At 44.1% G+C, this 26,839-nt stretch overlaps 1 protein-coding gene across 11 annotated transcripts in view; it reads right to left on the bottom strand.

Moving 5' to 3' along the window:
- ERC1 (ELKS/RAB6-interacting/CAST family member 1) overlaps nucleotides 1–26,839 on the bottom strand; it is a 269,702-nt gene that overhangs the window by 57,993 nt on the left and 184,870 nt on the right. For all 11 annotated transcript variants that reach the window (XM_061418332.1, XM_061418328.1, XM_061418335.1 and 8 more), the window contains one exon: nucleotides 6,862–7,006. In XM_061418332.1, the coding sequence (XP_061274316.1) occupies nucleotides 6,862–7,006 (145 nt within the window). The remainder of the gene's footprint in view (nucleotides 1–6,861; nucleotides 7,007–26,839) is intronic.

The following is a 26,839-nucleotide window of genomic DNA, read 5'->3' as shown; positions in this document are numbered from 1 at the left end:
GAGAGGGTCTTATCAAATTCTGTGAAGAATCTGCCTACATCTGGAACTGATGACAAAAGAGACGGAACAGATGGAAGGAAGGAGCCTGGGAGGAATTCAGATTTCCCTGTGTCTCCCAGCCTCTGGACTTCACCGAACTCCAGGCAGGCAGAACTCATCAAAATAGGATCCATTTCTTTGCAGGATACGAAAAAGGCTTCAGGGGGATAGTGAGTAACCAGGATTTTTTTTTCAAACTTTAAAATGCAATATTTATTACTTTCATAAGATAAGCAAATATCTATAGACAGTTTTAAACAATCCTTACATATGTGTTTCCTTATGCTTTACAACTGCTTCTTTTAAAACTGTCCCTAATGTCAGCAGTTAGCAGATAATACAGCTACAGGTAAATACACTGACTTGTCAAAAATTGGAAAATATAGACTTTAGACCTCAAAATCAATTTTATCTATCCATCCAACATTACAGATGAGGAAGATAAGACCCAGAGAGGTTAACTGAGGACGCTTGTGACTTGATTTGTTAAGAAAACCAAAAGAATAAATTTGTGTCCAACACTTAGATATCAAGAGATTTATAAGTGAAGAGATTTATAAGTGAAGTACAGGAGTGTTATCTACTTACTCTTTATAAGTCAAAGAGTAGAGACTTGCAGTTATTAAATCCTGGGGCTGTGATGTACAGCATGGTGGTAACAATTAACAACACTGCACTGCATATTTGAAAGCCGCTGAGAGTCAAGATTTTAAAAGTTGTCATCACAAGAAAAAAAAAATGTAGTGATAGATGTACACTGACCACAATACACACATATATACAATTATGTTGCACACTGAAAACTAATATGATGCTGTATGTCGATTACATCTCGGTTTTTTTTTTTTATGGGGGAATTTTTTGAGGTGATGGAACTGTCTTTTTTTTTTTTTTTTAAATTTTATTTTATTTTTAAACTTTACATAATTGTATTAGTTTTGCCAAATATCAAAATGAATCCACCACAGGTATACATGTGTTCCCCATCCTGAACCCTCCTCCCTCCTCCCTCCCCATACCATCCCTCTGGGTCGTCCCACATCTCGGTTTTTAAAAAAGAGCTTCACATACGTGGATTCTTGGTGTGGGGGGAATGGGTGCTTGTGTAACAGGGGGCTCATGTCTTGCACGGCCATAATGAGTTGGAAATAGATGATCTTATTTGAAAAACAGAAACACAGGAACAGATGCAGAGAACAAACGTGGGGACACCAAGAGGGGAGGTGGGGTGTGTGTGTGTGGGGGATGAATTTGGAGATTGGGATTGACACAAATACACTACTATACACAAAACAGATAACCAATAATGAGAACCTACTCTACAGCACAGGGAACTCCACTCAGTGCTCCTTGGTGACATGAATGGGAAGGAAATACAAAAAAGAGGAGATACATGGATATACATAGCTGATTCACTTTGTTGTACAGCAGAAACGAACACAAACTGTATAAAGCAAATGTACTCCAATAAAAAACAAAGTGCCTGCCTCCTGGACAGCTTTTGCCCAAGAAGGGACAAATGTGTGAGTGAAAATAAGCAAAGGCTGGCTTTCCTAAAGGTAAGGAGCTGATTCCATGGCTAGGAAATTCCAAACTACAAAGATGAGTCTTGAAGTCAAGATTAAAGCAGAGATTAAGCTGAGGAAGTAGGAGGCAATTCCAGCGGGGAGGATGGGGAACGGAAAACGCTTTGCATCCAGTTCCTTTCAAATAAATCTGGATGCCGTTGGCAGGAAACATGGAGCTGATCCTAATGTTTGTGGTGGTTTAGAGGAAAAAGTATGTACACTGAAGACTTAATATGTAAGAATCTAGGACTGAACGGAGGCAGGATAATTAAAACGAGATGAGCACGTTTACCTGACCAAGTCAGTACAGGCAGTTGAGTCATGAAACAGGCACTGACCAGTAATTGTCTATTCTGTCAACTTCTGGATGCAGTATATCCTAACCGGACGGGTTTCACTCGCCACAGAGGGGATAAGGGCCCACAGGACAGCTGGGAGGGTGGCTGTCCCCTCGTGGACACAGCAGGTACACAACAGGCCAGGGCTGCACACAGAGGAGGGTCCTCTGGCCATGCCGGACCCCATGCGTCCTCCGAGGAATGACCGCCCTGGCCAAGCACCTGACTTCGGCGACATATGGGGAGTGGATACACGGACGGTCCCAAGGCTGGCCTCGTCATCAGGGGCCGGCGCTCAGCTAGAGGGACACGTGTCCGGAGCGGCTGCTACAGTACTCAAGCTACCTCTGCACTTGCTGCTTGCTTTCTTTCTTTCTCACTGACATTGTAGCTTTAACTGTTTCTGTTCTCTTCATAGAACAAAAAGTCATTTTATTGCTCTCCCTTCAACATTTGAGGTCACTTAAAAAAATTACTTAATTTTAATTGGAGGATGATTTCTTTACAATACTGTGGTGGTTTTGACATATATTGACATGAATCACCCACAGGTGCACGTGTGTCCCCCCATCTTGAATCTTCCTCCCACCTCCCTCCCTATCCCATCCCTCTGGGTTGACCGAGAGCACCGACTTTGAGCGCCCTGCTTCATGCATCGAACTCACACTGGTCATCTATTTCACATATGGTAATATACATGTTTCAATGATATTCTCTCAAATCATCCCACCCTCCCCTTCTCCCACAGAGTCCAAAAGCTTGTTCTTTACATCTATGTCTCTTTTGCTGTCTTGCATATAGGTTTGTGGTTACCATCTTTCTAAATTCCATATATATGCATTAATATACTATATTGGTACTTCTCTTTCTGACTTACTTCACTCTGTATAACAGGCTCCAGTTTTCTCCATAGAGGTCACTTTTTAAAAAAAAATTATTAATTGGCCCCGCAGCATGTGGGATCTTAGTTCCCGAACCAGGGGTGGAACCTGTGTTCCCTGCATCGGAAGGTGGATTCTAAACCACTGGACCGCCAGGGAAGTCCCTAGATGTCCCTTTTAAGCTAGTTTAACACTCAGATGAATGGGCTTTCCCAGCTGCTCCAGAGCTGGTGGCCAGGGCCCAACACTGGGGACAACAGGGCGCTCAGTAGGTTGCATCCGAGAGAGCCCGCTCAGGGGCACCGCTGTCCGCTAGGTCTGCCCTGGGCACACACCTCCTCTGGCCTGAGACTGGTGTGTGGGTGATGCTGAGCCTGGCAGAAGGAATCTTGACGTCACGGGGAGCAAACAGTCACGCACGAGGGCCCTGTGCTCAGAGAGTTCAGCCCTAAGTCCTGGCGTCTTCAGTCCCGAGGATGGGGGGTGAGTGAGGGAAGGGAGATGAGCACACATGCAGGGATCAGACCTGCTGATGTGACGATGAGCAAGGTCCTGAACACAGAGGAAGAGGGAGACAGGCCTGGCATGGACACACCTGTCTGCCTCTTGGGGGCGGAGGCGGCAGGAGACGAGCAGGCTCTGCTGTGATGTCTCATCTGCTTTCTGAGGTTACTGTGGTCTTCCCTAGAGCTGAGCAGAACCTGGAATCGCACAGCACGTATTTCTCCACGTTTCGGTGTTTCCAAACCATGCCCCCTCTGTCACGTGTTCCTGTCCAGGGCTGAGCAGTGTCTCACGCAGGAAGACACTGCTATCTGCTGCTCACTCACTGCCCAGGTGGCCAGCCCGCAATGACCCTGACGCTGTAGGGCAGGTGGACGTGGTCACCAGGATGAGGGGAGTGGCGGCGGCCCCACTGAGACAGGTTCTAACGTCCTGACTGCTCTCTCCCCTCCCTGATCGCTTGCCTAAGGGGGAGCCAGCCCTACATACTGAGCCACCCCACAGAGAAGCCCAAATGGAGCAGAGCCCAGGGCCGTGGGAGTAACTCTGGGAGGAAGCCCTGTGGCTCCAACCACAGGCCAGATAAGTGCAGGCCTGACCAAGAGCTGGACTGCGCGCTCACAGGGGTCTCAGGTGAGAACAGCCAGCCTGGGCCGGTATCCTGGGCCTGCATGGCAGCTGTCGGAGCCCTCAGCTCTGCCCGATGAAGCCACAAGTTGGGGGGGCACTGTGAAGCTGGCCCATGTGTCACAGCAGCTCTCTGGGACGGGTCACCTGGTAACTAGGTGGTGGGCACAAGTTGGTAACGGATGGTTACTTAATGCATGACTCACTGAATTCAGATGCTTTTCCATGCTGGACCTATTGAAAATACTTGGGGCAACAGTAAAGTACCCCTTTTCCATTGAGAACTTGAGAGATCAGGGAAATTAAGCAGCCTGGTAATGCTCAACACATAAGACACACACAACGTAACAGAAAACTAGAAAGGATGCTTACGGAAACACCCGACTGAAGAGGACACGGTCTCCAACTTCTGGAAGCGCCCTGTGGGCGGCCGGAGGGGAGGGATGCAAGGAAGGAGAGTGAAAACCACGGTGAAAAGACTGCAGGGACAGAAGGTGATGTCTGGCCTGGGACAGCAGACCAGAAAGCCAGAGACCCGAGCAGGCTTGGGCATCAGCTCGCTTCCCCCGGGGGAGACACCTTTCTGCAGGACACGCACCGGGACACCTCAGCTTACCATGCAGTTGTGTGGGACTCACTGCTCGTCTGGAGATCTTGGTTCTCTCTGGAGACACTAACTGATCTCCACTAGCTGTCCCCTGATGAAATGGGTTGGGGGGTGCGGTGCGGCAGGGGTGAATAATATATAGACATACAGATACAGGGTAGCTCACTTGAGTTTTCTGCAGCCTTTGCAGAAGTACAGGCGTGTTATCTACCACCCCTCAGACTCCTCAGTCAGCTGAGCAGGCTCATTCATTTGAAATTCTTCTACTGAGTGTAACAGAAACTGATCATTTGTTCAGAAAATATGACATAAGGACCAATTAGAATTAATCATGGCTGTTAAAATGAGACAGAATGAGCAATGTGGGACTGCATGACAAAGTGATATTTTCTTTGCTCAGTTTTCTCGTGTACTATGAAAGAAGTCTTTTTTTTTGGTCAAACTAGGTGATCTGAAAATGCTTATGTGGCAGAATTCTTAGAAATGCTGAATAAAATAGGTGAACCTTCCACAAAGGGGAAGCTTTCCTGACCCTGCGTCACCAGCACCCAGAAGAGGGTAGAAGTTCACAGTGACTCCGTCTCTTAAGGGGATGATGGTTCAGGGGTCCCAGTGCTTAGTGGGTATTACCTACATAAAAGTGAAAGTTGCTCAGTCGTGTCCGACTCTTTGCTACCCCATGGACTATACAGTCCATGGAATTCTCCAGACTAGAATACTGGAGTGGGTAGCTTTTCCCTTCTCCAGGGGATCTTTCCAACCCAGGGATTGAACCCAGATCTCCCGCATTGCAGGCGGATTCTTTATCAGCTGAGCCACAGGTATTACCTACATAAGCTGCAAATATTTTTGTTCATGAGCACTGGGTTGTTTTTGCTGGTCACCCTTCCATCTTGCAGAAGGGGACATCTTCTGGTGTTTTTCTCAGCAAAATCAGTCACACAAATAAAGTCTATTTATAAGCAATTTTAATGTCTACAAACAGAGAAAATTTCCTTATTGCATAAATACTGATTTCTGCTAATTCAAACGTTAAATATTATGCTATCAACTGATGACTGATCCTCTGGAAGTAGAAAAGAAGAAATTCCTTAACTTGAAAAACTCCTTTCTACTCCAGTCACTTCAGGCAGAAGAGCAATCGTGGGCAGCCGAAGTGCACAGGAAGAGTGAGAGAGGGGGAGGACATGAGGAAGTGGGAGTGGACCCTGCGAGCGGCACAGGACTGGCCACTGAAGTGGGCGCAGCACAGATAAAGAGGATTTCAACAGTCAGCTTTCTCATTACTTTCAAAGGGGAAAACATTTTCCCCCAGTTTAAAAGCTGTGGTAAAGTATACATAAAATTTACCATTTTAACCCTGTTTAACTGTATAGTTATGTCTGTTAGGTGTATTTATATTGTTGTGCAACCATCATCAAAGAGGAGATTTCTAGCTTTTATTTTCACAAATGAAGGGGCTCACACAAGTATTCAGCATTAAATTTGGGGAAGGTTTTGGGTGGAAGAAAAAAGGGCAAAACATTTCTCTCACTGTCAGAGCTTACCCAGCCTTGAAGAACAGGAAATTAGTTAAATGAAAATATACTTAGTGCCTTCTACAGAGAGTGTCTGATGGGATGTAAAAAACCAACCTTCTCACCAGTTGGTGGTAAGAGCACACCAGCTCCACTCCACTGCCGCCTGCCCTGACACGTGGCCTCTGGACCTGGAGGCACCTCTCAGGACTCTGACAGCCCTTGAAGATACCCCCCAGCACTTGCCAAGGCCACACAGCGGTCAGTGCTATGGACCCCTGGGGCCTGACCCAGAGAGATGTGCAGAAATAAATAAAAACCATCAACAACCAAAAACACTTTTTTCAATTCAAGTGGGCAGAACTGCACTAATTTCCTCCAGCCACTGTAAAAGTTAGGAGGGAGGAGGGTTCGGGATGGGGAACACATGTATACCTGTGGCGGATTCATTTTGATATTTGGCAAAACTAATACAATTATGTAAAGTTTAAAAATAAAATACAATTGGAGAAAAAACCAAAAAAAAAAAAAAGAAAAAAATAAAATAAAATTATACACAGCAAAAAAAAAAAAAAAAGAAACATTCTCCAAAGATGTGTGACACCTCCTCAACCAGTCCTCTTACCAAGAAGGCTCTGTGCTTCCTGGATGGAGCCAGAGGCTTGAAGGCTGAGGTCTCTGCTCGGGAAGACGAACTGGACATGGGTCAGACGTCTGACCTGCGTGCACAGCTGGCAAGGATGCAGGCGGCCCCCACCCCCTGTCCCCCATCAGTCATACCTGCTGCTTCAGCTGCTGTACCAGCCGATCCTTCTCCCGCTTCAGGGCGGCCACTTCCTCCTGCGTCTTCTTCTTCGAGGACGACAGTTCCAGGAGAGCTATGTTGGCATCTTTTTCACTGATGGCGGCCAGAAGGGCTTCCTGCCTGCGCGAGAGAGAACACGCCCAGACTTCAGCCCTCATAGCCATCCTCTCGGGTTACTACCACCATTACCCCATTTATGGGGGTTGAAGCTAGGTCTCAGAGTACACAGCTGAACTTGGGGTTCAGTTCACACCTGAACTTGGGGTCTGGGCAGAAATCCCATTCAGGTCCTCTCGACTCTAAATGTTTTTATCAGGTCATTACACTGACATCTGAATAGAGAGTTCTTTAGATCCAGTTGCAGTTAAACTTGGAAAAGTAAACAAAGTTAATTACTTTTTTTTTTTTTTAGGTAAGAACTATTCTGTCATTTACAAGTTTTACTGATTTGACTCATCCTTTTGATAAGTATTCTGTGGCTTCCAGAGAAACCAGGTACCACTAAAACTGAACACATTTTTATGTACATAATGTATAACAAATAGCAAACTTAGTAAACAGGATTTAGGAAACCAGCCAGCGATTCCTGGGGCATCTATGGATCTCAATACAAAGACGTTTCCAGTCAGGGCTGTATTTTTCATGCCTGTTCTCAAGGCGAGAACACTGAAGAGTACATCAAGGCTGTATACTGTTACCCTGCTTATTGAACTTCTGTGCAGAGTACATCATGTGAAATGCTGGGCTGGATGAATCACAAGCTGGAATCAAGACTGCTGGGAAAAATACCAACAACCTTTGATATGCAGATGATACCACCCTTACGAAAGAAAGCAAAGAGGAACTGAAGAGTCTCTTGATGAGGGTCAAAGAGGAGAGTGAAAAAGCTGGCTTAAAACTCAATATTCAAAAAATGAAGATCATGGCATCTGGTCCCATCACTTCATGGCATAAAGATGGGGAAACAATAGAAGCAGTGACCGATTTTATGTTCTTGGGCTCCAAAAATCACTGTAGGTGGTGACTGCAGCCATGAAATTAAAAGATGCTTGTTCCTTGGAAGGAAAGCTATGACAAATCTAGACAGCATATTAAAGAGCAAAGACATCACTTTGCCTACAAAAGTCTGTCTAGTCAAAACTATAGTTTTTACAGTAGTCAAGTACGGATGTGAGAGGTGGACCATAAAGAAGGCTGAGTGCCAAAGAATTGATGCTTTTGAGCTGTGGTGCTGGAGCAGACCCTTGGGAGTCCCTTGGACAGCAAGGAGATCAAACCAGTCAATCCTAAAGGAAATCAACCCTGAACATTCATTGGAAGGACCGATGCTAAAGCTCCAATACTTTGGTCACTTGATGCAAAGAGCCAACTCACTGAAAAAGACCATATGCTGGGGAAGATTGAGGGCAGGAGGAGAAAGGGACAACAGAGGATGAGATGGTTGGATGGCATCATCGACTCAATGGACATGAGTTTGAGCAAACTCTGGGAGATAGCGAACGGCAGGGAAGCCTGGTATGCTGCAGTCCATGGGGTCACAAAAAGTCAGATATGACTTAATGATTGAACAACAACAACTGGGCTTTATTTGGCAATGATCTGCACACTTTGAGACAACGATTTAAACTCTACTGATTCCAAGTGGTTTAGCTAACAACTATTTTTGGTTCATATCCAGAAGGAAAAAGTGGGATTTTAGGGTGGGGTGGGATGTTGAACTAAGAAATTTACAAAATAATCAGAAGGAAGCTGGTGAACAATTAGTCTCATAGTCCAAATGCATTCCTTTGGAGCTCATCTTTTACGGAACAAGTCATCTGGAAGAAGACAGCTTTGATTTACAGGAACTATATAAGTGGCCTGAGCTTTTGACCCGAGGAAGTGCTGAATCTGAGAAGGCACTGCCCAAGTTTAACCTTGCTTCTGTCTCTTGTTAAGATAATTAGGCTTCAACAGCAGTCATATGGAAGAGTTTTAGTTCAGCCACAAACTGGAAGGCTCTCTTTTGAATGTTCTGACAAGGATATTCCGTATTTGGATGGGGAGGTCTGGGGAGCTCTGAACAAGCGGTGCTAACAAATGGAAGATGTAGGTCAGTTTACATCACGGAAATGAAGATTTGTTTTATGAGTCTTGCTGTTGGAAGGGAAGATTCACTGACCCCAGGATAACTTTCCACTGTCCCCACTTTCTGTGACTCTAAGAAATGGCAGATGGCTTATCCCATGAAGCTCTAGTCGACACCAAAGGGATAACGACAGTCTAAATATATCCACTGACCACTTGAAAAAAATATGTTAAGTGGTGAAATGAGCTTAAAGGTGAAGGAGTTCAAGATGGTCTCACTCTGCGGTTTCCTGCTGATTGCTGTCATCTGTTCCCTTTCGGGGAGCGTGGAGACTGACAAGCTGGAATGAGAAATGCACTTTTTCAAGAAGGGGGCTGCGTTTCTGTGCATCCAAGTCAGAATCACACATTTAGCAACAGGCAAGTAACAGAAGATGAGTGAAAGAGAAATTATTCTGTCCAGTTAGACCAAGTCATGAGAACACTTGCTGAATGCCAGACAAAAGGCCACGGGATCTGAGTTCCATTCTGTGCTTAAGGAAATAAGCACGACAATATGAAATACTAATAAGCAGGCTATGTTGTTGAAGCATCTTGCCTGAATTGAAGCATCTTGACTCTTATAAATGGTATGCTTGGCCAGCTAATGTGGTAGAGTTAATCTCTGGGGTAAAATGTCACATTCTCCAAATGCAATATAACAGATGACAACTCAGATTCTAAATTTTAAAATAAAGGATGTGGCATTGGCGTCTGGGCTATTGGAATGGTGCCTCCTTAATAAGATACATGTTTTGTAGACTTTTTCCTTTTTCTATACGATTCTATACGAATTTCTATAAAATTTCTATAGAAATTTTATGTCATTGATGCTATTTACTTCTTATTGAGTGTTGATTATATAGCTCATTGATAATATGTTATGAACTGCACAGAATCAAATTTTCTCTCCCAATACCCAAGGCTCTCACCCTCTAAAAATTCCCTAGCAGATTAATATATCACTGTCCTTTCCATTTTAAAAGTACACTCTGGATATTGGTTTCTTACCTGTGTATGTGCCTAAAAAGGGCAATTCATGGTCAAGAGAATAAAAGGTTTTGATCACATATTGTACATATGATGATGTTAACTCCGTAATGTCAGTATCTTTTGTGGGTTTATTGGTTTTGGGGTTTTTCTCTTGCTTTTGGAAGAGGACAGAGATAGTATCAGTCTATCTAGATTTTGGTAAATTTGCAATGGACACCACAGGGGAGAACAACGTCTTGAAAATAATTTGGGGGATGGGCACAAAAAGTAAAGCTGATAAACAGTAATTCATCTAATTTTTGGGGAATAAGAAAAAGTCTTGTTCCCTCAGTAAAAGTGAGAGTAAAGACAATATCAGTAGGTAAACTTCCATGGCCAAGCTTTACAGGGAGCATTCAAGTGTCTAAATTAAAATTTTAAGAATACCCTGCATTTCAGAGGAATGGAATTTAGACTGAAAAAAAAAAAAAAGGAAAACAGCAAAAAATTTTATTTTAGTAACCATCTATTCTTAATATAATTGCTTTGAAAAACAAGCTACTTTCTGACAATGAAGTCACATCCATTCACTGGAGAAAAATGGAAAGGTACAGAAAAGTATGAAGACGAAAAAAATAACTGAAATGGTTCCTTTCTAATCAGAGTCAATGACTTGTGATCTGAAAGTCAGCTATTCAACTACTACTAAGGCTTATTTCAGAGAAAATGAGCCTTGGCGGGGACGGATAATCGACCTCAGCAGCTTTGCTAATTGAAGGCTCTCCACAGAAAAGAGCACTTGCTGGTGCTACAGAAATGAGACACCTTCCGACTTCAGCCCCCATAAGCCGCAGGAGTAACACATAAAACAGACAAGGGAACATACGCAGGCCACAAGCCCAGAGAAGGCAGACAGGAACCAAAACGCTCTTCCACCCAAATTACTCCCCTTGTTCTGTTAGTGGCTTTTCCTCAGTTAAAAAACAAAAACTGAAAAATGTGCACACGAAATCCTTCAAGGTGATTAGTGACCCCCCACTGCATGACCAACAGGCCACCTGACCTGCATAATGAGGAGGCAGTAACAGAAATCCAACTTTAAGTCATTAGTCTGGTCACTCCATCCCTGGGGCTTTAACTACCCGAACAGTTGAACCTGTCCTTTGACCTGTGAACGCTAACAGAATCAAGATGTCTCAACAAGTTCAGCTGTGGCAACTCAGCTTCAAGAAATGGTAAGACCACCTCCTCTGTCCCCTCTCTCTTCCAGCAGATTTCAGAAGCAAAAGGCAAAAACCCATGCAAGTGAGGGTCAAAATCCTCAGGCGATTCCTGCACCTTTGAGGATGACCCATGAGCCCTCTCTCACTAGTGAATGAGAAATAACCGCACTGTCGGAATGACGGTGACTAGTAATTTAAGAGTCCTAGATAAGCCTGTGGGTGTAACATAAACACAAGACAGAAACGGAGTAAGAATGGAGGCATGTTAGAAGGGTTTATTTTTCCCTCTTCCTCCAACTGGGTATTTCAAATGGCCTGATTACATCATCATGTTTTATAAATTCCATAATCCAGAAAACCCCCAGAGAGCAAGCGGATGAAGCAACGACAAGACTGGTGGCTCTGGATGGACCACTGACAAGGATGTGCAGGCAGAGCCGAATCTACCCCAATAAGATAAATCTGAAGTCCTGGTTCTCTCACAAAGGCCCCCTTTACTCGAATTTAACCAATTAACTATCCAGAGTGAAATCCTCGCTCTTCATTTCACTTGGTGAGCAGGTCCCTTCAGCCTCCCTTGATGGAGGTCTCGAGGAGCATGGCGGAGACACCAGCTGCAACAGCTCAGTGAGCCTGGCTGGAGTGCTTTGATCTTCCAAACTCTGGTTCCCGAGCGTCTTCTGTTCTCTCCAGCCGCCTTTGCTAAGATACCCAGAACTACCAGAAATGTAAATGTCAACACCGAGTCACATTTTTCAGCCATTATGACGAATCTCTCATTCAATGTTAACTGAATCACCACACTCTGAGGCCCACAGACTGGCAACACTGAAACGATCTGACTTCCTCTTTGTTCCCCAGAACCAATACCCAAGTTTGGCTGGATCCTCCTTTTCAATAGTTTTTAACGAGCCCACTGCTGTGTACCTGGCATGCTCACTACTGTGGTCCCACCTGCCTTTTATCACCGGCCTGCGAGATTCTTAAAACGCCTGCTTTGACTTCACCCCCTTCTCACTGTCCCACCTCATCAGGTTTTTTTACTTCACATCAAACACCTGGGCCTAATACCGGACCAGCAACGATTTTCAACCCACTTTTTCATGAGTGTCCGCCAAGGACCATGCATTTCCACGTGGGGTCATGCTCCACCTGACAGGCCTGGGCTCTCTCCTGGGCTGCTGATTTCTCTCTGTCCTGCACGCCCCTCCAGGGCATTCACAGTTCAGGTGAAGGGGCAGCTGCACTGTGGGTGTCCTTCAACCCTTCTCCATGTACAGGGTCTTTAAAGTTTCCTTTTAATGTTTCTACGAGTTTATTGGTCTCTGCATTTATTTGGCTTGCTAATTTTTTGTACTTTTTTTAAGATTAAGTCTGTCCTTTTAGGGCATCCCTGGTGGCTCAGTGGGTAAAGCGTCTGCCTGCAATGTGGGAGACCCCGGTTCGATCCCCGGGTTGGGAAGATCCCCTGGAGAAGGGAATGGCAACCCACTCTAGTACTCTTACCTGGAAAACTCCATGGACGGGGGAGCCTGGTGGGCTACAGTCCATGGAATCACAAAGAACTGCACACGACTGAGCAACTTCACTTCTTTTAACTGTGAGATTTCAGTACAACGAATGAGATGAAACAAAAATGCTAAGTGCCAATAAATCGTATGGGCTGTTAAGTACTGAAGTAGGTAATACCCCAGACAGAAAACTGCCTTGGGCTGAAGACATGGGAATTGAGTGGGCCTATTTTGGCAGAGATAATAATAAAGACAGAGAAAGTGACATCGATAGAAGCAGTCACGTGAGGACACACTACATGACTGGATGAGTGGGTTTCCACAAGGAAGGACAGACTGAGGGGGATGCTGAAAAGGTAGCTTTGAACTGGAGCACAGATGGTCTGGGATGGCAGGAAGGAGTAAACACAGGCTGTGAAATTCTCGAGGGTTCTAACCAGAACCCGGCAAACAGAGGGTACTCAAAATGCTGAAGAAGAAATGATCTGATTTTGAATATAATACAGAAGCATCAAGAGTTCCAGAAAAGTAGAGTAAGGTCTAGAGAGGCAGACTCAGAGGCAAGGAGAGAGGAGATGCTTCTGGAAGCAGAAGGGTCGGGAGGCTGTTGCGAGAGATGCGCCAACTCTCACGTTACAAACATGGTTTAAAGGACAAGGAACAGAATGCTGGCTGACTCTGGATTCCTGAGCCAATAGGAGGACTGGGACAAACCACTACACTAGTCAAAGAATATGGGACATAGAATCGGTACTGCATTTCTGCTTTGCCGCTGGAAAGAAACTTGCAAACATCACTGAACATAGACTTTCTTAGGACACTTGGGTCCAGCAGCACATGCTGGGGCCCCGGCTCCCGTGACCTGCTCCTGGCTAGTGGCCAGGCCTCTGCACACACAGCTGTGCTGCCTGTCCCAGGTCTCCACCTCCTGAAACAAGGGGGAGAGACTGATCTCTGCTGAGAGACACACTGGTGAGAGAAGGGGAAGAGACGTTATTCTGGTATAGACGGACTTCAGTATTTCAGAAGTCTCTCAGAAGAATCAAAATTAACACAAAGGCAGAAACTGCTGGTAGGTGGAGCTCAGTAAGATCGCCTAGAGGAGGGCATGGCAACACACTCCAGTGTTCTTGCCTGGAGAATCCCCATTGACAGAGGAGCCTGGCGAGCTACAGTCCATGGGATAGCAAGGAGTCAGACATGACTGAGTGACTAAACTCAGTAAAGGAGACTGACTGAACAATATTCTGTGTAGGAAAGCTGAATTCAGTTTTTCTTCTTTTTTCTGAAAAATAAACATTTTGATATATCCAATCCACCACAGATTACGACAATTTTGGAAAACCCGACTTTTATTGTGATACTGATACTTCGGTTATAGAGCTTTCTGCCTGCTTCTGAAAAGGGCAAAAATTTGATGACTGTATCTCCAATTTGTGTGTGTGTGTGGGCACAAAACCCAGAAACCTGTACCTTTACCATTTGTTTAAATATAAAAATGGTAATCTAATGCACAAAGAAGTAGAAAGCAGATCAGTAAGTGCCTGGGACTGAGGGTTGGAGCTGCCGAATACCTGGAAAGGGACATGAGGACCTTTGGAAGTGGAGTCCAGCTCGACTATGGTGGCAGCTGCACAGTGTACACATTTGTCAAAACTCACCATACTGTACACACGGGCACCATAAATACGGCATAAACTACATTCCATGATTAAGTCGTCCTGCTCCAAAATAAATGTCCTTGATTCCAGCTCTCCTGAGACCAATGAAAGTTTAGTATTACCAGTATCTAAAGATGATCCTTTTAATCCTGTATTTCCTTAAAATATAGCAAATATTATCCAGTTGCTTCCTTCATTAAAATATACCTGTACTTAAACTTCAAGTGAAAGACAAGATCTTCAAAGAATTCATTTTAGGAAGTTATTAATACATAAAAACATTTATTCAATAATGCTGCCAAATTTTTACTTAAAACTGGTTGCAAAATCTATTACATTATTCAAGTATTTGGAATTATGGCAAACGTTCTTTTTATTAAACTGCGTTTAAGTTCTGACATCAAATCTGGGCACTGAAGTTAGACAACAAATCAAGATGGTATGTTTTTAGGATCACAGTGAGGTCTAAAAATATGTTTATTTTCAGAGGCACCTTGTAAACGGGCTCTGGAAGCAACCCTCGAGAAAAGAATTACAAATATATTTTTAGCAACGACGGCACCAAGGGAATAAGTGTGAAACTGTCCAGACGACTGTTCTGAGGCTCAGCTGGATCCTCTGTTCCAACATTCTTTTTTGTAAAGCTTATTTATTTATTTTTGGCTGTGCTGGGTCTTCATTCCTGCACGTGGGCTTTTCTCTAGCTGCAGACAGCGGGGACTACCTCTAGTTTCGGCGCATGGGCTTCTCATTGCGGCGGCTTCTCCTGCTGTGGAGCACGGGCTCTAGGGAACATGGGCTTCAGTAGCTGCGGCTCCCGGGCTCTACAGCACAGGCTCCGTAATTGTGCAGCATGGGCTTAGTAGCCCCATGGCATGTGGGAATCTTAGATCCCTGACCAGGGATCAAACTCACGTCCCTTACATTGGTAGGTGGATTCTTAATTAACCAGACCACCAGGAAAGCTCCCAACATTCTTATTAAAAAAAAAAAAAAAATTTCTCACTCCTTCTTCACGACAGATCAGGATAAATCAATCTCCTCTAAACAATACTGTAGGTACAGTCTAGGTAGAGATGCCCTTCTCTGGGCAGGACATCCAGATTCTTGTTTCTGATATTCTAAGTTTCCTTACTTTTGAATTTTACTTAAAGGAGCTTGTTCCTCGTGTGTAGTTCAACATGTCCGCACCCCCCCCAACCCCACCCCACGGCACTGTGAGCCACCATGGATCATGTGGATGAAGGTGAAACTGCAGGAATGGCAGGGCAACGAGAGGATGATTCTGAACCCCTAATGACTTTACAGAATTACTGTCCCAGTCTGGACTCTCACGTGGAAATGAGACAAAATTCTGTATGTAGTTTGCTCCGTTAATTTTGTTGGAGGAGATGAATGTTATGTCCTAACTATTTTAATTAAGTGTTTCAAATCCACTTAGCGTTTTGTATACATGAGGGATAATCTATGAAAAACTTGCAAATAGTACAACACAAAATATAACTGGAATCTAAAAATTAGAAAAGAAATTAACAGACAAGAATTAGCCTCAGAATACAGCCCTAAAAAAAAAAAAAATAAATAAAAAGGCTAGAGGAGAAGGGAATATCTTGTTAAGATATAACATCTGCTCATTTAATAGGTTGTTTTGCTTACTGATTAGGATGCAACCCCATGGACTATAGCCCACCAGGCTTCTCTGTCCATGGGATTCTCCAAGCAAGAATACTGGAGTGAGTTGTCATTCCCTTCTCCAAGGGGATCTTTACAAACCAGGGATCGAACCCTTGTCTCCGGCATTGCGGGTGGATTCTTTACTGCCTGAGCCACCAGGGTAGCCCCTTTTGATACATTAAGCTGGGAATTTATGGTGAAACATGACACCATGAAGGAAGACAGCACCTTCAGGTGAGAGTCTCAGGCCTGGTTTTCTACACAGATTTTGCTTGTTAGTGAGCTTTCTCTCTGGTCCAGTGTAGACATGATTCCTGAACTCTACCTGATGTTCACCTGTTTCCAGAGAGAATGCATACAAATGAAGAATGTGTTTCACCTGATCTAAAATGAATTGCTGTTCACACCACAACTACGGATGCTCGTCTGAAAAGAAAAACAAGCCTCCACTGACTGACTTTCCTCTAAAGCTGCTGTGCCTTCCTTCTCCCCATCCTGGTCACACTTTTTCAGACTTCAGTACAGTACTGCAGTCCTGATTTCAAGCGGGCAGAACTAAGATCTGTCAGCCCCCACTCCTCCTCTGGAAAACCGTCCCAGAACACCAGGACAACAAAATGCAGAGACAAACCCTACCTTTGATGATACAAGGCTTATGACACACACAAGTACAGCACATACAGAGAAAACAGACATGCAAATTCTCAGCACCTGAAAGTCGACCCAAAGTGCCTGCTGAGAAGGAAGCAGATTTACCTGTAGAACCCAAAAAGACCTCAAAGATGCTCAAGTCCACAGCTGTGGAAAGGTGTATGAGCCAAAGAAGTATACTGGGCTTGCTTTACAAACAGTGGTTCTCAAACATAACAGAAATGACTACTGACGGAAGGCTGTTCCATGCTCCTGACCCGCGGGATCTGAATCTCAGGGGATGGCTTTCTAGACTTTCGAGACTCTTTCAAGAAAGTACTTGAGACACACTATTTATACAAAGAACTGACTTAAAAGACCAACAGTAGATCCACACTCTTGCCAAGACTGCGTTTTTAATATGTGTATTTGCTTTTCCAAATTCACTAAGTACATCAAAACCTTTCAATTCCATTGTAAAACCAATCAGCTATTTTAAACTCTAAAATTCTGATGACACTGTAGATCCTCGTAAAATGGACCATCACTGCACTTGAAAATATCGTGGACTCCTGTGGTGTGGCTCTAGCCAACAGATGGTCTGGAAGGCAAGCATCTTATAATGTATTTACAGGCAAATTTCCTCCTTGCCATTTTGATGGCAAGGGCCATCACAAGACAGGTGAACTTGAGGATCTTCTGCTTTCTAAATCTCTGCCTGTAAAAATAGCTGGCAAGCCCAGGGATTTTTTTGTTGGGGATTTACTCAAATCCTACCAAAATCCCTAGTGAATTATGTCTTAAAGCCAATGATTTGTGTTGGAAATCTGGGGTTGGGGGGTAAAAACAGCTTAGCATGAGCCTCAAGAGATGAAGTTAAGTAGTGGGCTCACAGTAACATCTGGGGATGATGTGTACAAAAAGATTTATATGGCCTTTTCTTTCATTTTGTCTTTACTATTTCATAATAGTATGTCCTTTAGGCCTGCCTCATGTTTGACGGTATAATGCGAACAGAACATTCCAGAACATGAACCTCCCTTATAAAGATCCAGTCCCTTCAAAATAACGGTCTGCTGGTTATCGTCACATTCTTACTTTGGGTTGGATCATTTACTGTGTCTTCTTTTCTTAGGAAGTTTCTGCTTCCAAAGGAAAATAAAGTCTTCTTACACTGTGCCTCAGAACTCAAACACCAGAACCCTTCCGTTTATTTAGATGTCTGTTTTAAGAATCACTGAATGCTTTAAGCAATTAATCCCTGCACTTTGTCACTGTCCCCCTGTTTACTTAACCTTTTCCAGTTGGAGATGGATAACATGTCCATGCCAGCTGTCCACACGGTGCTACCGTGGGGCTGCCTGCCTTGCCTCTAGCTCACACGGCACTCCAATCTGTCTGCTGGGACACTGGCTAGAAGAATGCCAGTGTACGTGGCACTCACTCTCCATCTCGGGCACAATGGAGAGCTAAGTGGGCCTCAATTTCATAAAGCAGCAGACATTACACAGAACATCTCATGTCTGAATTTGTGGTACACTGTCTGAAAAAAAAAGAAGAGTAGGAAGAGTTCCAGGGAGTAAACATCCCAGATACTCTTCAAGCTGCCTGCGAAACCTTGAGAGCTCTAGGGACACATGTGCGTGACTGCTGGGGTGTGGGGTTGGGGGTGGGTGGTGGTGCTGGAGCTTCAGAAATGCTGAAGATCACCAAGGCGTTTGTTGACCAAAACAGATGAAGACAAACTCTGCAGTTTGTTCCCTTCCTGTATTAATGATTCAACAATTCCATCACTCATCTGCTATCAATTGGTTGGTGAAGATCGTAAGACCAACTCCTCTTCTACATGGGTTTGGAATGAAACATCTGGTGGGGAAATTCCATGGGAGAAGAAAAGGCAAATGGGTTGCTTGCATTTCGCAGATGAGTCGTTACTCCCATCAGCTAGAATCCCGTCTTCTCTGCATTCTCCCTCATGTTCCAGCCGCTTGTCAAGTGCCTGACACAAGTCAGGAAGTGGCTCCCTACACCCACCCTTCTGCTTTGTACATATATAAGGTGTATGTGGTGATGGAAGGCACTGAAGGAGGGGGAGACGTAGAATCTTCTGATCAATTTTTTAAATTTTGATGTTTTCCGGCAATAGCAGTGGTACTGTTTTTAATGTTGGAAATACATTTGAAACTAATAAAGCAATAACTATCACTGTACTTCTCAAAGATACAGGAAAAGGACAATTGGAAATATTCTTTCAAAAGAAGTTTTAGAATTTACTGTAAAGTGTAACTGAAGTCGCTCAGTCATGTCCGACTCTTTGTGACACCACAGACTGTAGCCTACCAGGCTCCTCTGTCCACTGGATTTTCCAGGTGAGAGTACTGGAGTGGGGTGCCATTTCCTTCTCCAGGGGATCTTCCCGACCCAGGGATCAAACCCAAGTCTCGCATTGTAGTCAGACGCTTTACTGTCTGAGCCACCAGGGAAACCCCCATGGAAATTAAAAAAGTTTTTAAACTTTGCTTATTTTAACAAAAGAAGTAAAGATTTTATGTTCTTAAAAATTTTTTTTTGATGTGGACAATTTTTAAAGTCTTTATTGAATTTGTTACAATATTGCTTCTGGGTGTTTTTTTTTTTTTTTTTTAATGTTTTGATTTTTTTTGGCTGTGAGTCAACTATGTGGGATGGGATCAAACCCACACCCCCTGCTTTGGAAGGCAAAGTCTTAACCACCGGATCGCCAGGGAAGTACCTATAGTAGTAAAGATGCTAAAACAATAAAAGATGGTAGCAATGACTGCTCATATTCTGACATGGCCCCTGGATCTCTCTCTCTTCAACTAAGTATTACCCATACAAATCCTGAGTGCAATTCTAACAGAACCTCTTTATCACAGTTGGGGAATTAAATGAAGCTCATAAAGCTAGGTAGGACTTTAAGCTTACTTCAACACTGGCAATCACAAACTTAGATGCAAAGGAAGATGACTGATCATGGCTTAGCAGTCCAATGAAGAATTTTACAAGCAAAAATTTCTTGAAAAGCCTATGAGCAAATATTCAAGTCAGTTCTACTTTATAGAAGACAAAATATTAATAACAACTACATTTCAGAGCTGATTCTTAGGTTTGTAAGCAATGAATCAAAGACTGTTAATCAACAGACTGAAACAGCACACGAAAAGCCCAGGGACACATTCCAAGAAGGATGCTGAACTTCACCAGGTCTGGAATGAACGTCCCCATCAAACAGGAAGAGATCTCCTGGACATGACATGAGCTGTGGCTGGCTCTGCCTCATTTCACTTTATGGATTTATGGCCCCTTCCCAGTTAAAGACCCATCCCAGGAACCATGTGTGGCTCATGTATTTGTCATTCCTACTATGGCATGGCATGAATAAATCATGGGCCTGGGTCTGTGAAGCCAGCCTGTGATTCATGGAGCCGAAGCACCACCCCCCAGGACTGTGTGCTTTATCACAGTAAACCTTGGAACAAGACACAATTTCCTGACTCAAAAAGCAGCCTTTAAATCAGGACACCTGGACAGCCCTGGAATCACTTAAAAAATGCACCAGGTCTCAACTCATCGTGGTTCCTCAGGGCTGGCCTGCACTTGCCCCAGGCCAGCTCCCTTTAACACTATTCAAAATCGACCCTTTCTGAGGGAATCACTGTGGTGAGAGAACTACAGAATAAACCAAAATGTATCTCGACCTCTGATCTCCTTTGTCCTCTGTTTTTTCCTGACTTAATTATCCATTCAAGAAAACCATATTCCCCAAGTCAAATGTGGCTTCCCAGATGGCACAGTGGTAAAGAATCCACCTGCCAATACGGGAGATGCAAGAGACAGGGGTTTGATCCCTGGGTCAGGAAGATCCTCTGGAGGAGGGTTCAGCAACTCACTCCAGAATTCTTGCCTGAAAATTCCACGGACACAGGAACCTGGTGGGATACATTCCATGGGGTTGCAAAGAGTTGAACACAACAGCACACACGCACTTCGAGTCAAATTTCTCTCTCAATCCTTTTCCCAACTTTTAAAACTCAAACCAAGAAGGTCATCTTTTGCTGCTTAAGATGAAAAAAAGCAAGGGACTGTGAGCCTGGCTTCCATCTAGGTAAGGCAATGAGCTGGAGTGACGCTGGGGATGAACCTGCCAGGGTGTCACTTGCTTGGAGACCTGCATTGCCATCAGTGTGACCCGTGCAGACACTACAGATACTTCAAACCGAGACTGGCCACAGTACCAGCCTCTCGTCTAGGAAACAGGAGATAATAACCAGTTGTAAAGGTTATGTGTTGTTGGAAAAGGGCTTTTGACATTAAGCTCTAAGTATAATCACCAAGCTAGCTTTGTTGTTCTGAACTCTTTGCAAACAACGCTTAAAGCCACTAAGGAAACAACTCTTCTCAACAATCACGTGGGGCAGCCACTGTGGCCAGAGCTCCTGAAGCCACAAGCACGCCTCAGAGGACTGCAGCCCAGGGCGCACTTGAGCAGCACCTTCATGAGAGGACCTGGGCCAGAAGCTCACAATCAAGTGGTTCCCGAACACCTGACCATCAGAAACTGAGATGGTAACTATTTTAAGCCACTACATTTGGGATAATTTGTTTATGAATACAGAGGATAAAGGCCAAATTCCATAGGGTGGTACAGAAGGCCCTTGGTGAGCCTGAACACTGCCTGTCTTCCTCCCATGATCCAGCAGCTTTTCACAACCCTTTCCTGATATCGTACCTGCCAAGAAGTCACCCTGACCATCAACTCCCATCACCCTTGTGTCTCATATAACTTGAGCACGGCTGCAACTCTGTGCTACCTCCACCCCCGGCAACACCCAGGGCCAGCTGCACAGCACAACTGGAGCTGGAGTCGGCATGTGAACCACGCACACAGCGGCTTTGTGTACGTGCTCCACTTTTTGAACTTGATCATTCCTCTATGTATTTGTTTATATCTCTCTCCTTAGCACCTAAAATAGGTATTCAATAAACACTTGAATGAACAGACTTGTGTTAAAATTTCAATATAACCATAGTACACAAACACTTAAAACATACAACTGTAAAGAACAAGAACTGTGTAGAACTAGCAATATTAGCAATTAAAAACTTTCACCTCCTATTTTAAATTCTAACTCCAGACACAAACTTTTCATCCACAGAAAAAAGAACAGATTGTAGAGATGCAGTCAGTGTATTCTAGGCAATTCACGCCCCAAACAGAAAAGGATTTTGTGGTCAATGGAAAACAACATGTAAACTTCGGGTCCCTTTTCACGCCGTGAAGCGTGTGTTTTGCTGTGTGTGCTTAGTCACTCAGTCGTGTCCGACTCTGTGTGACCCCACGGACTGTAGCCTGCCAGGCTCCTCTATCTATGGGATTCTCCAGGCAAGAATACTGGAGTGGGCTGCCACGCTCTCGTCCAGGGGATCTTCCCAATGCAGGGATTATACCCAGATCTCCCACATTGCAGGCGGATTCTTTACCATCTGAGGCACCAGGGAAGCCACGTGAAGCACATGGAAAGTGATAATATTTGCAGAGAAAACTGTGCTGAAAGGCTGAGGCTGCTTGTGGCCCAGCACCGAAGCCTGTCTGGGACGTGGCAGCGAGCTGGGGCTACATGGTGCACATACTCGGTCTTCTCTCAGATCGCCTTTGTAATTAAACACGGCAAATCTGCCTAAAAGTGGCAGATTTCAGAATCTCCCCCCAACCCCTGCCAATACCTGGAAGAAATAAGCAAAACACTGCAAAAGCCTGCAGAACATTCACCTGTGGGAACCAAACAACACAAAGGTCAGAACCTTGGAGGAAAAAAGATTGAAAGGGTACATTAACAGTTCAAGAGAAGCAAGTCAGGAGGAACACATCTCTAGAAACCTCGGTAGAGGCGAGAGAAACTACCAAGATAAGCTATTTTCTAGGGAACACTAACGTGAGTGTGTGCTCAGCTGTGTTTGACTCTTAATGACCGCATGGACTGCAAACCACTGGGCACCTCTGTCCATGGGATTTCCCAGACAAGAATACCGGGGAGGGTTGCCATGCCATCCTCCAGGGCATCTTTTTGACCCAGGGATCAAACCCATCTTTTCTGAGTCTTAGCAGGAGGATTCTTTACCAATGAGTGGCCTGGGACACACAGGGAACACTAAAGTATTTAAAGTATTTAGCAAATGATCTGAACCCTACTTGCTTTTATCAGGATGAACGGTACGCCATTTATCAAAATTCCAGAAGAAAAAAAACAAGCCCAGGTCTCCTGACAGACTCTGCACTGCCCCAGTCGAGGCACCGTCTGCTCTCCACACACCCTAAGACCCAGAAGAGGAGACTGAAGGCAGCTCCCAGCCCTCACACATCTCAGAGGAGGAAGCAAGGAGGTTTCAGACGAGGCAGGTAGGAAAGGGATCAGGCGGCAGTCATTCACTCCATATCAGGAGCGTCAGACCCGGGAATTTCACAGTCATCTAGATCTTCAAGTACAATGGCAGGATAAATATTATCGAGTGTGCAAAAACAAAAAAAATGAAAAAGAAAAATTCAACATCTGTAAGTCTTAGCTGAAAAAGCCAATTAAAGATAAACATTTAATAAACAAAACAAGATGGAAAAAATCAAAGAATTCAGGAATGTAAAGAGAAAATTCAGGAAAGGGCAGGTGTTAAAGCACAGAATTTAGATGCAAAACTGACACTGAGTAAAGTTGGAAATTATAGCCATAGATGAAATATAAATATTGCAAACCTTCGTGAAGCTGAAATTAAAATGTAACTTTAAAAACTGGTGAGAAATGGTAACTTCCTCATTTTTGACAGCATGACTGCATGCTGCTGAAAAACATGACTTAATCTCTTAGTTTTTTTTTTATCCTTGGGAAGATGTCTCAGGAATTCTTCTCCTGGAAAGAAACCGCTGAAACTCCATTTGTTCATTCTATTACAATCAAGTAAAATTAAACTCAATTTTTATCCAAAACAGCATGTTCCTATGAACCCATTAATTTCTCCCCTCTTTTTCTGTCTGTATATACGATTAGGATGGACTGGTTTGAAATCTCCCTGCTGTCAAGGCACTCTCAAGAGTCTTCTCCAATCCAGCACCCCAATTCGAAGCATCAATTCTTCGGGGCTCAGCCTTCTTTATGGTCCAAGTCTCACATCCATACATGACTACTGGAAAACCATTTTAGCTTGGACTAGCACTTAGCAGCAGCAGCAGCAGATGGACCTTTGTCGACAAAGTGATGTCTCTGCTTTTTAATATGTTGTCTAGGTTTGTCACAGCTTTCCTGAAATTAACCCTGCATATTCACTGGAAAGACTGATGGTGAAGCTCCAATATGTTGGTCACCTGATGTGAAGAGCTGACTCACTGGAAAAGACCCTGATGCTGGGAAAGATTGAGGGCAGAAGGAGAAGAGAGCAGCAGAGGATGAGATGGTTGGATGGCATGACCGACTCAAAGGACATAAGTTTGGGCAAACTCCAGGAGATAGTGAAGGACAGGAAAGTCTGGTGTGCTGCAGTCCATGGGGCTACAAAGAGTCAGACATGACTTAGTGACTGACAATAATATATCTTTAGAAATATGATGATAATCAATATCTACTACAAATGATTACTTCCCAAACAGCTGAGTTTCGGGCTATTTTTTACTTTCTTACTTCTACTTTTGCTATTGCAAAAAATGTTTTAAAATAAAAGGATAATAATAAATACATAATTAAAAACCTGACTTAAGACACAGTATGACAAGAGAAAGCAAGTGTTTGGACTCCAACTCTGCCATATACTTGCTCTGTGGTCTGAGACAATAACTTCTCGAACCTCATTTTTCTTATCTATGAAATGGTAACACAAATGTCTAAACTTCCCAGAGTGGTTAACATTCTGACAGTTTAAAATACAGCACCTCTATTACAGCTGTGAATCTGGCACGTGGAAGGCACTTAACAAGTGTTAGTTTTCCTAGAAAGCTCAGGCTGTGATAACAGAAGTAGAAAGAAGAAACCCACTTATACTCTTGGTCTTATATTTCTCTCCAATTATACTTTTTAACCTTTAGTCAAGAGCCAAATGGATATGAGTTTTATCTCCGAGGATTAGCGTGGCTGAGGGCTGTTAGTTTTATTACAACATGACGATGAAAATGTACTAGAACGAGTTTTCAATGTAAACAACATAAACCTCTGTGCGGTTCCAGTCTTCACTCCCTCTTGAGAAATCTGTATCTTCTTAACTCAATGCAAAGAGAATATCACATTTAAAGTGCACTAAAAATATCTTTTCCTCCACAGAGAGTTTGACAGGATCTACTGAGTTCTGAGAGTAAAGGTCATGGTTAGCAAAGAGAAACAACCACCACAAAACTGATCACGTTATCTAAAAAAAAAGTCCGTCCCCAAAATGGACAATCTCCCCACCTTGAGGTCCATAAGACAACTGTAACATGTCAGAGGTTTTATTTATAAGCAAAGATGAAATATTTGAACCTATGAAATCTGTAATTTAGAAGAGAAGTCTCAGACAACAGCTCATTTCAGCACGTAGCCTGGAAGCGCTAGGAGACGAGGTGCACAGACAAAACCAGAGCTGTGCGGAAGGAAAGGAGAGAGGCTGAGACCCGAGTCGGGTGGGTGGGCACGGACAAGATTCCTGACACCCATCTGCAGAGGGGAGAAAGGGTAGTTAAGTGACTGAGAGATGAGTCAGTATCAGAAATATAACTTCCTTTAAAAAATGACTCAATACCAAGTCACTTGTACTGAGATGGATGAACCTAGAATCTGCCATACAGAGTGAAGTAACTCACAAAGAAAAACAAAGAGGAAGAGATGGTTGGATGGCATCATCGACTCAATGGACGTGAGTCTGAGAAAGCTCTGGGAGATGGTGAAGGACAAGAAAGCCTGGCGTGCTGCAGTCCACGGGGTCGTAAAGAGTCAGACACGACTGAGTGACTGAGCAGCAACCAACAATGCATATATATGGAATCTAGAAAAATAGTACTGATGATCCTATTTGGAGGGTAGGAATAGAGATGCAGATGTAGAGAATGGACTTGTGCACCCAGTGGGGGAAGGCTGGGATGCATTGAGAGAGTAGCGCTGACACATACATTAAGTGAAAGTCCGACTCTGTGACCCCATGGACTGCAGCCTGCCAGGCTCCTCTGTTCAATGGAATTCTTCAGGCAAGAATACTGGAGTAGGTGGCTGTTCCTTTCTCCAGGGGATCTTCCCATATATATACTACCACGTGTGGAATAGATAGCTAGTGGGAGGCTGCTGCTCCCACAGGGAGCTCAGCTCCATGTTCTGTGATGACCTAGAGGGGTGGGAAGGGATGGGGAGTGGGAGGGAGGCTCAAAAGGGAGGGGACATATGTATACCTGTGGCTGATTCATACTGCTGTACGGCAGACTAACACAACACTGTAAAGCAATTATTCTCCAATTCAAAAAAAATGACTCAGTATCAATACCAACATAGTTGAACTCCAAAGTTACAACACAACCTGCTTTAAGGAAGACTAGACAGGTAGTTTCAGAGAAGGCAATGGCACCCCACTCCAGTACTCTTGCCTGGAAAATCCCATGGACAGAGGAGCCTGGTAGGCTGCAGTCAATGGGGTCGCTAGGAGTCAGACACAACTGAGCAACTTCACTTTCACTTTTCACTTTCCTGCACTGGAGAAGGAAATGGCAACCCACCAGTGTTCTTGCCTGGAGAATCCCAGGGACAGCGGAGCATGGTGGGTTGCCGTCTATGGGGTCGCAAAGAGTCAGACACGACTGAAGCGACTTAGCAGCAGCAGCAGCAGACAGGTAGTTTCTATGGTAGACACAGTTTTCCTGAAGAAACCTTTTACATCACAAGCAGTATGACGACTGGGTGGGATATTTTCATGTCAAAATAATGAGAAGCAGGTATTTACCAAACTGTAAAATACCAAGATTCATACCAAAACCGCTGTCATCTGAAGGTGCCGTGAAATACTTTAAAATCAGTGATACAGCTTAAAGGGGAGAAATGAAGTGCAACAAATGGTTCTCTCCTTGGGGTGATGGACCAGGCTGTGATGGGAAAGAACCGTCCTCTGCTTTGGATGCTGGTCTGCACCGGGCCCTGTGGGTCTCCAGGCACTGACATGAGA

The sequence above is a fragment of the Bos javanicus genome, chromosome 5 (assembly GCF_032452875.1).
Source record: "Bos javanicus breed banteng chromosome 5, ARS-OSU_banteng_1.0, whole genome shotgun sequence".
Lineage (NCBI taxonomy): Eukaryota > Metazoa > Chordata > Mammalia > Artiodactyla > Bovidae > Bos > Bos javanicus.
The sequence above is the reverse complement of the archived record's forward strand: the minus strand, read 5'-3'. Positions and strand labels throughout refer to the sequence as shown.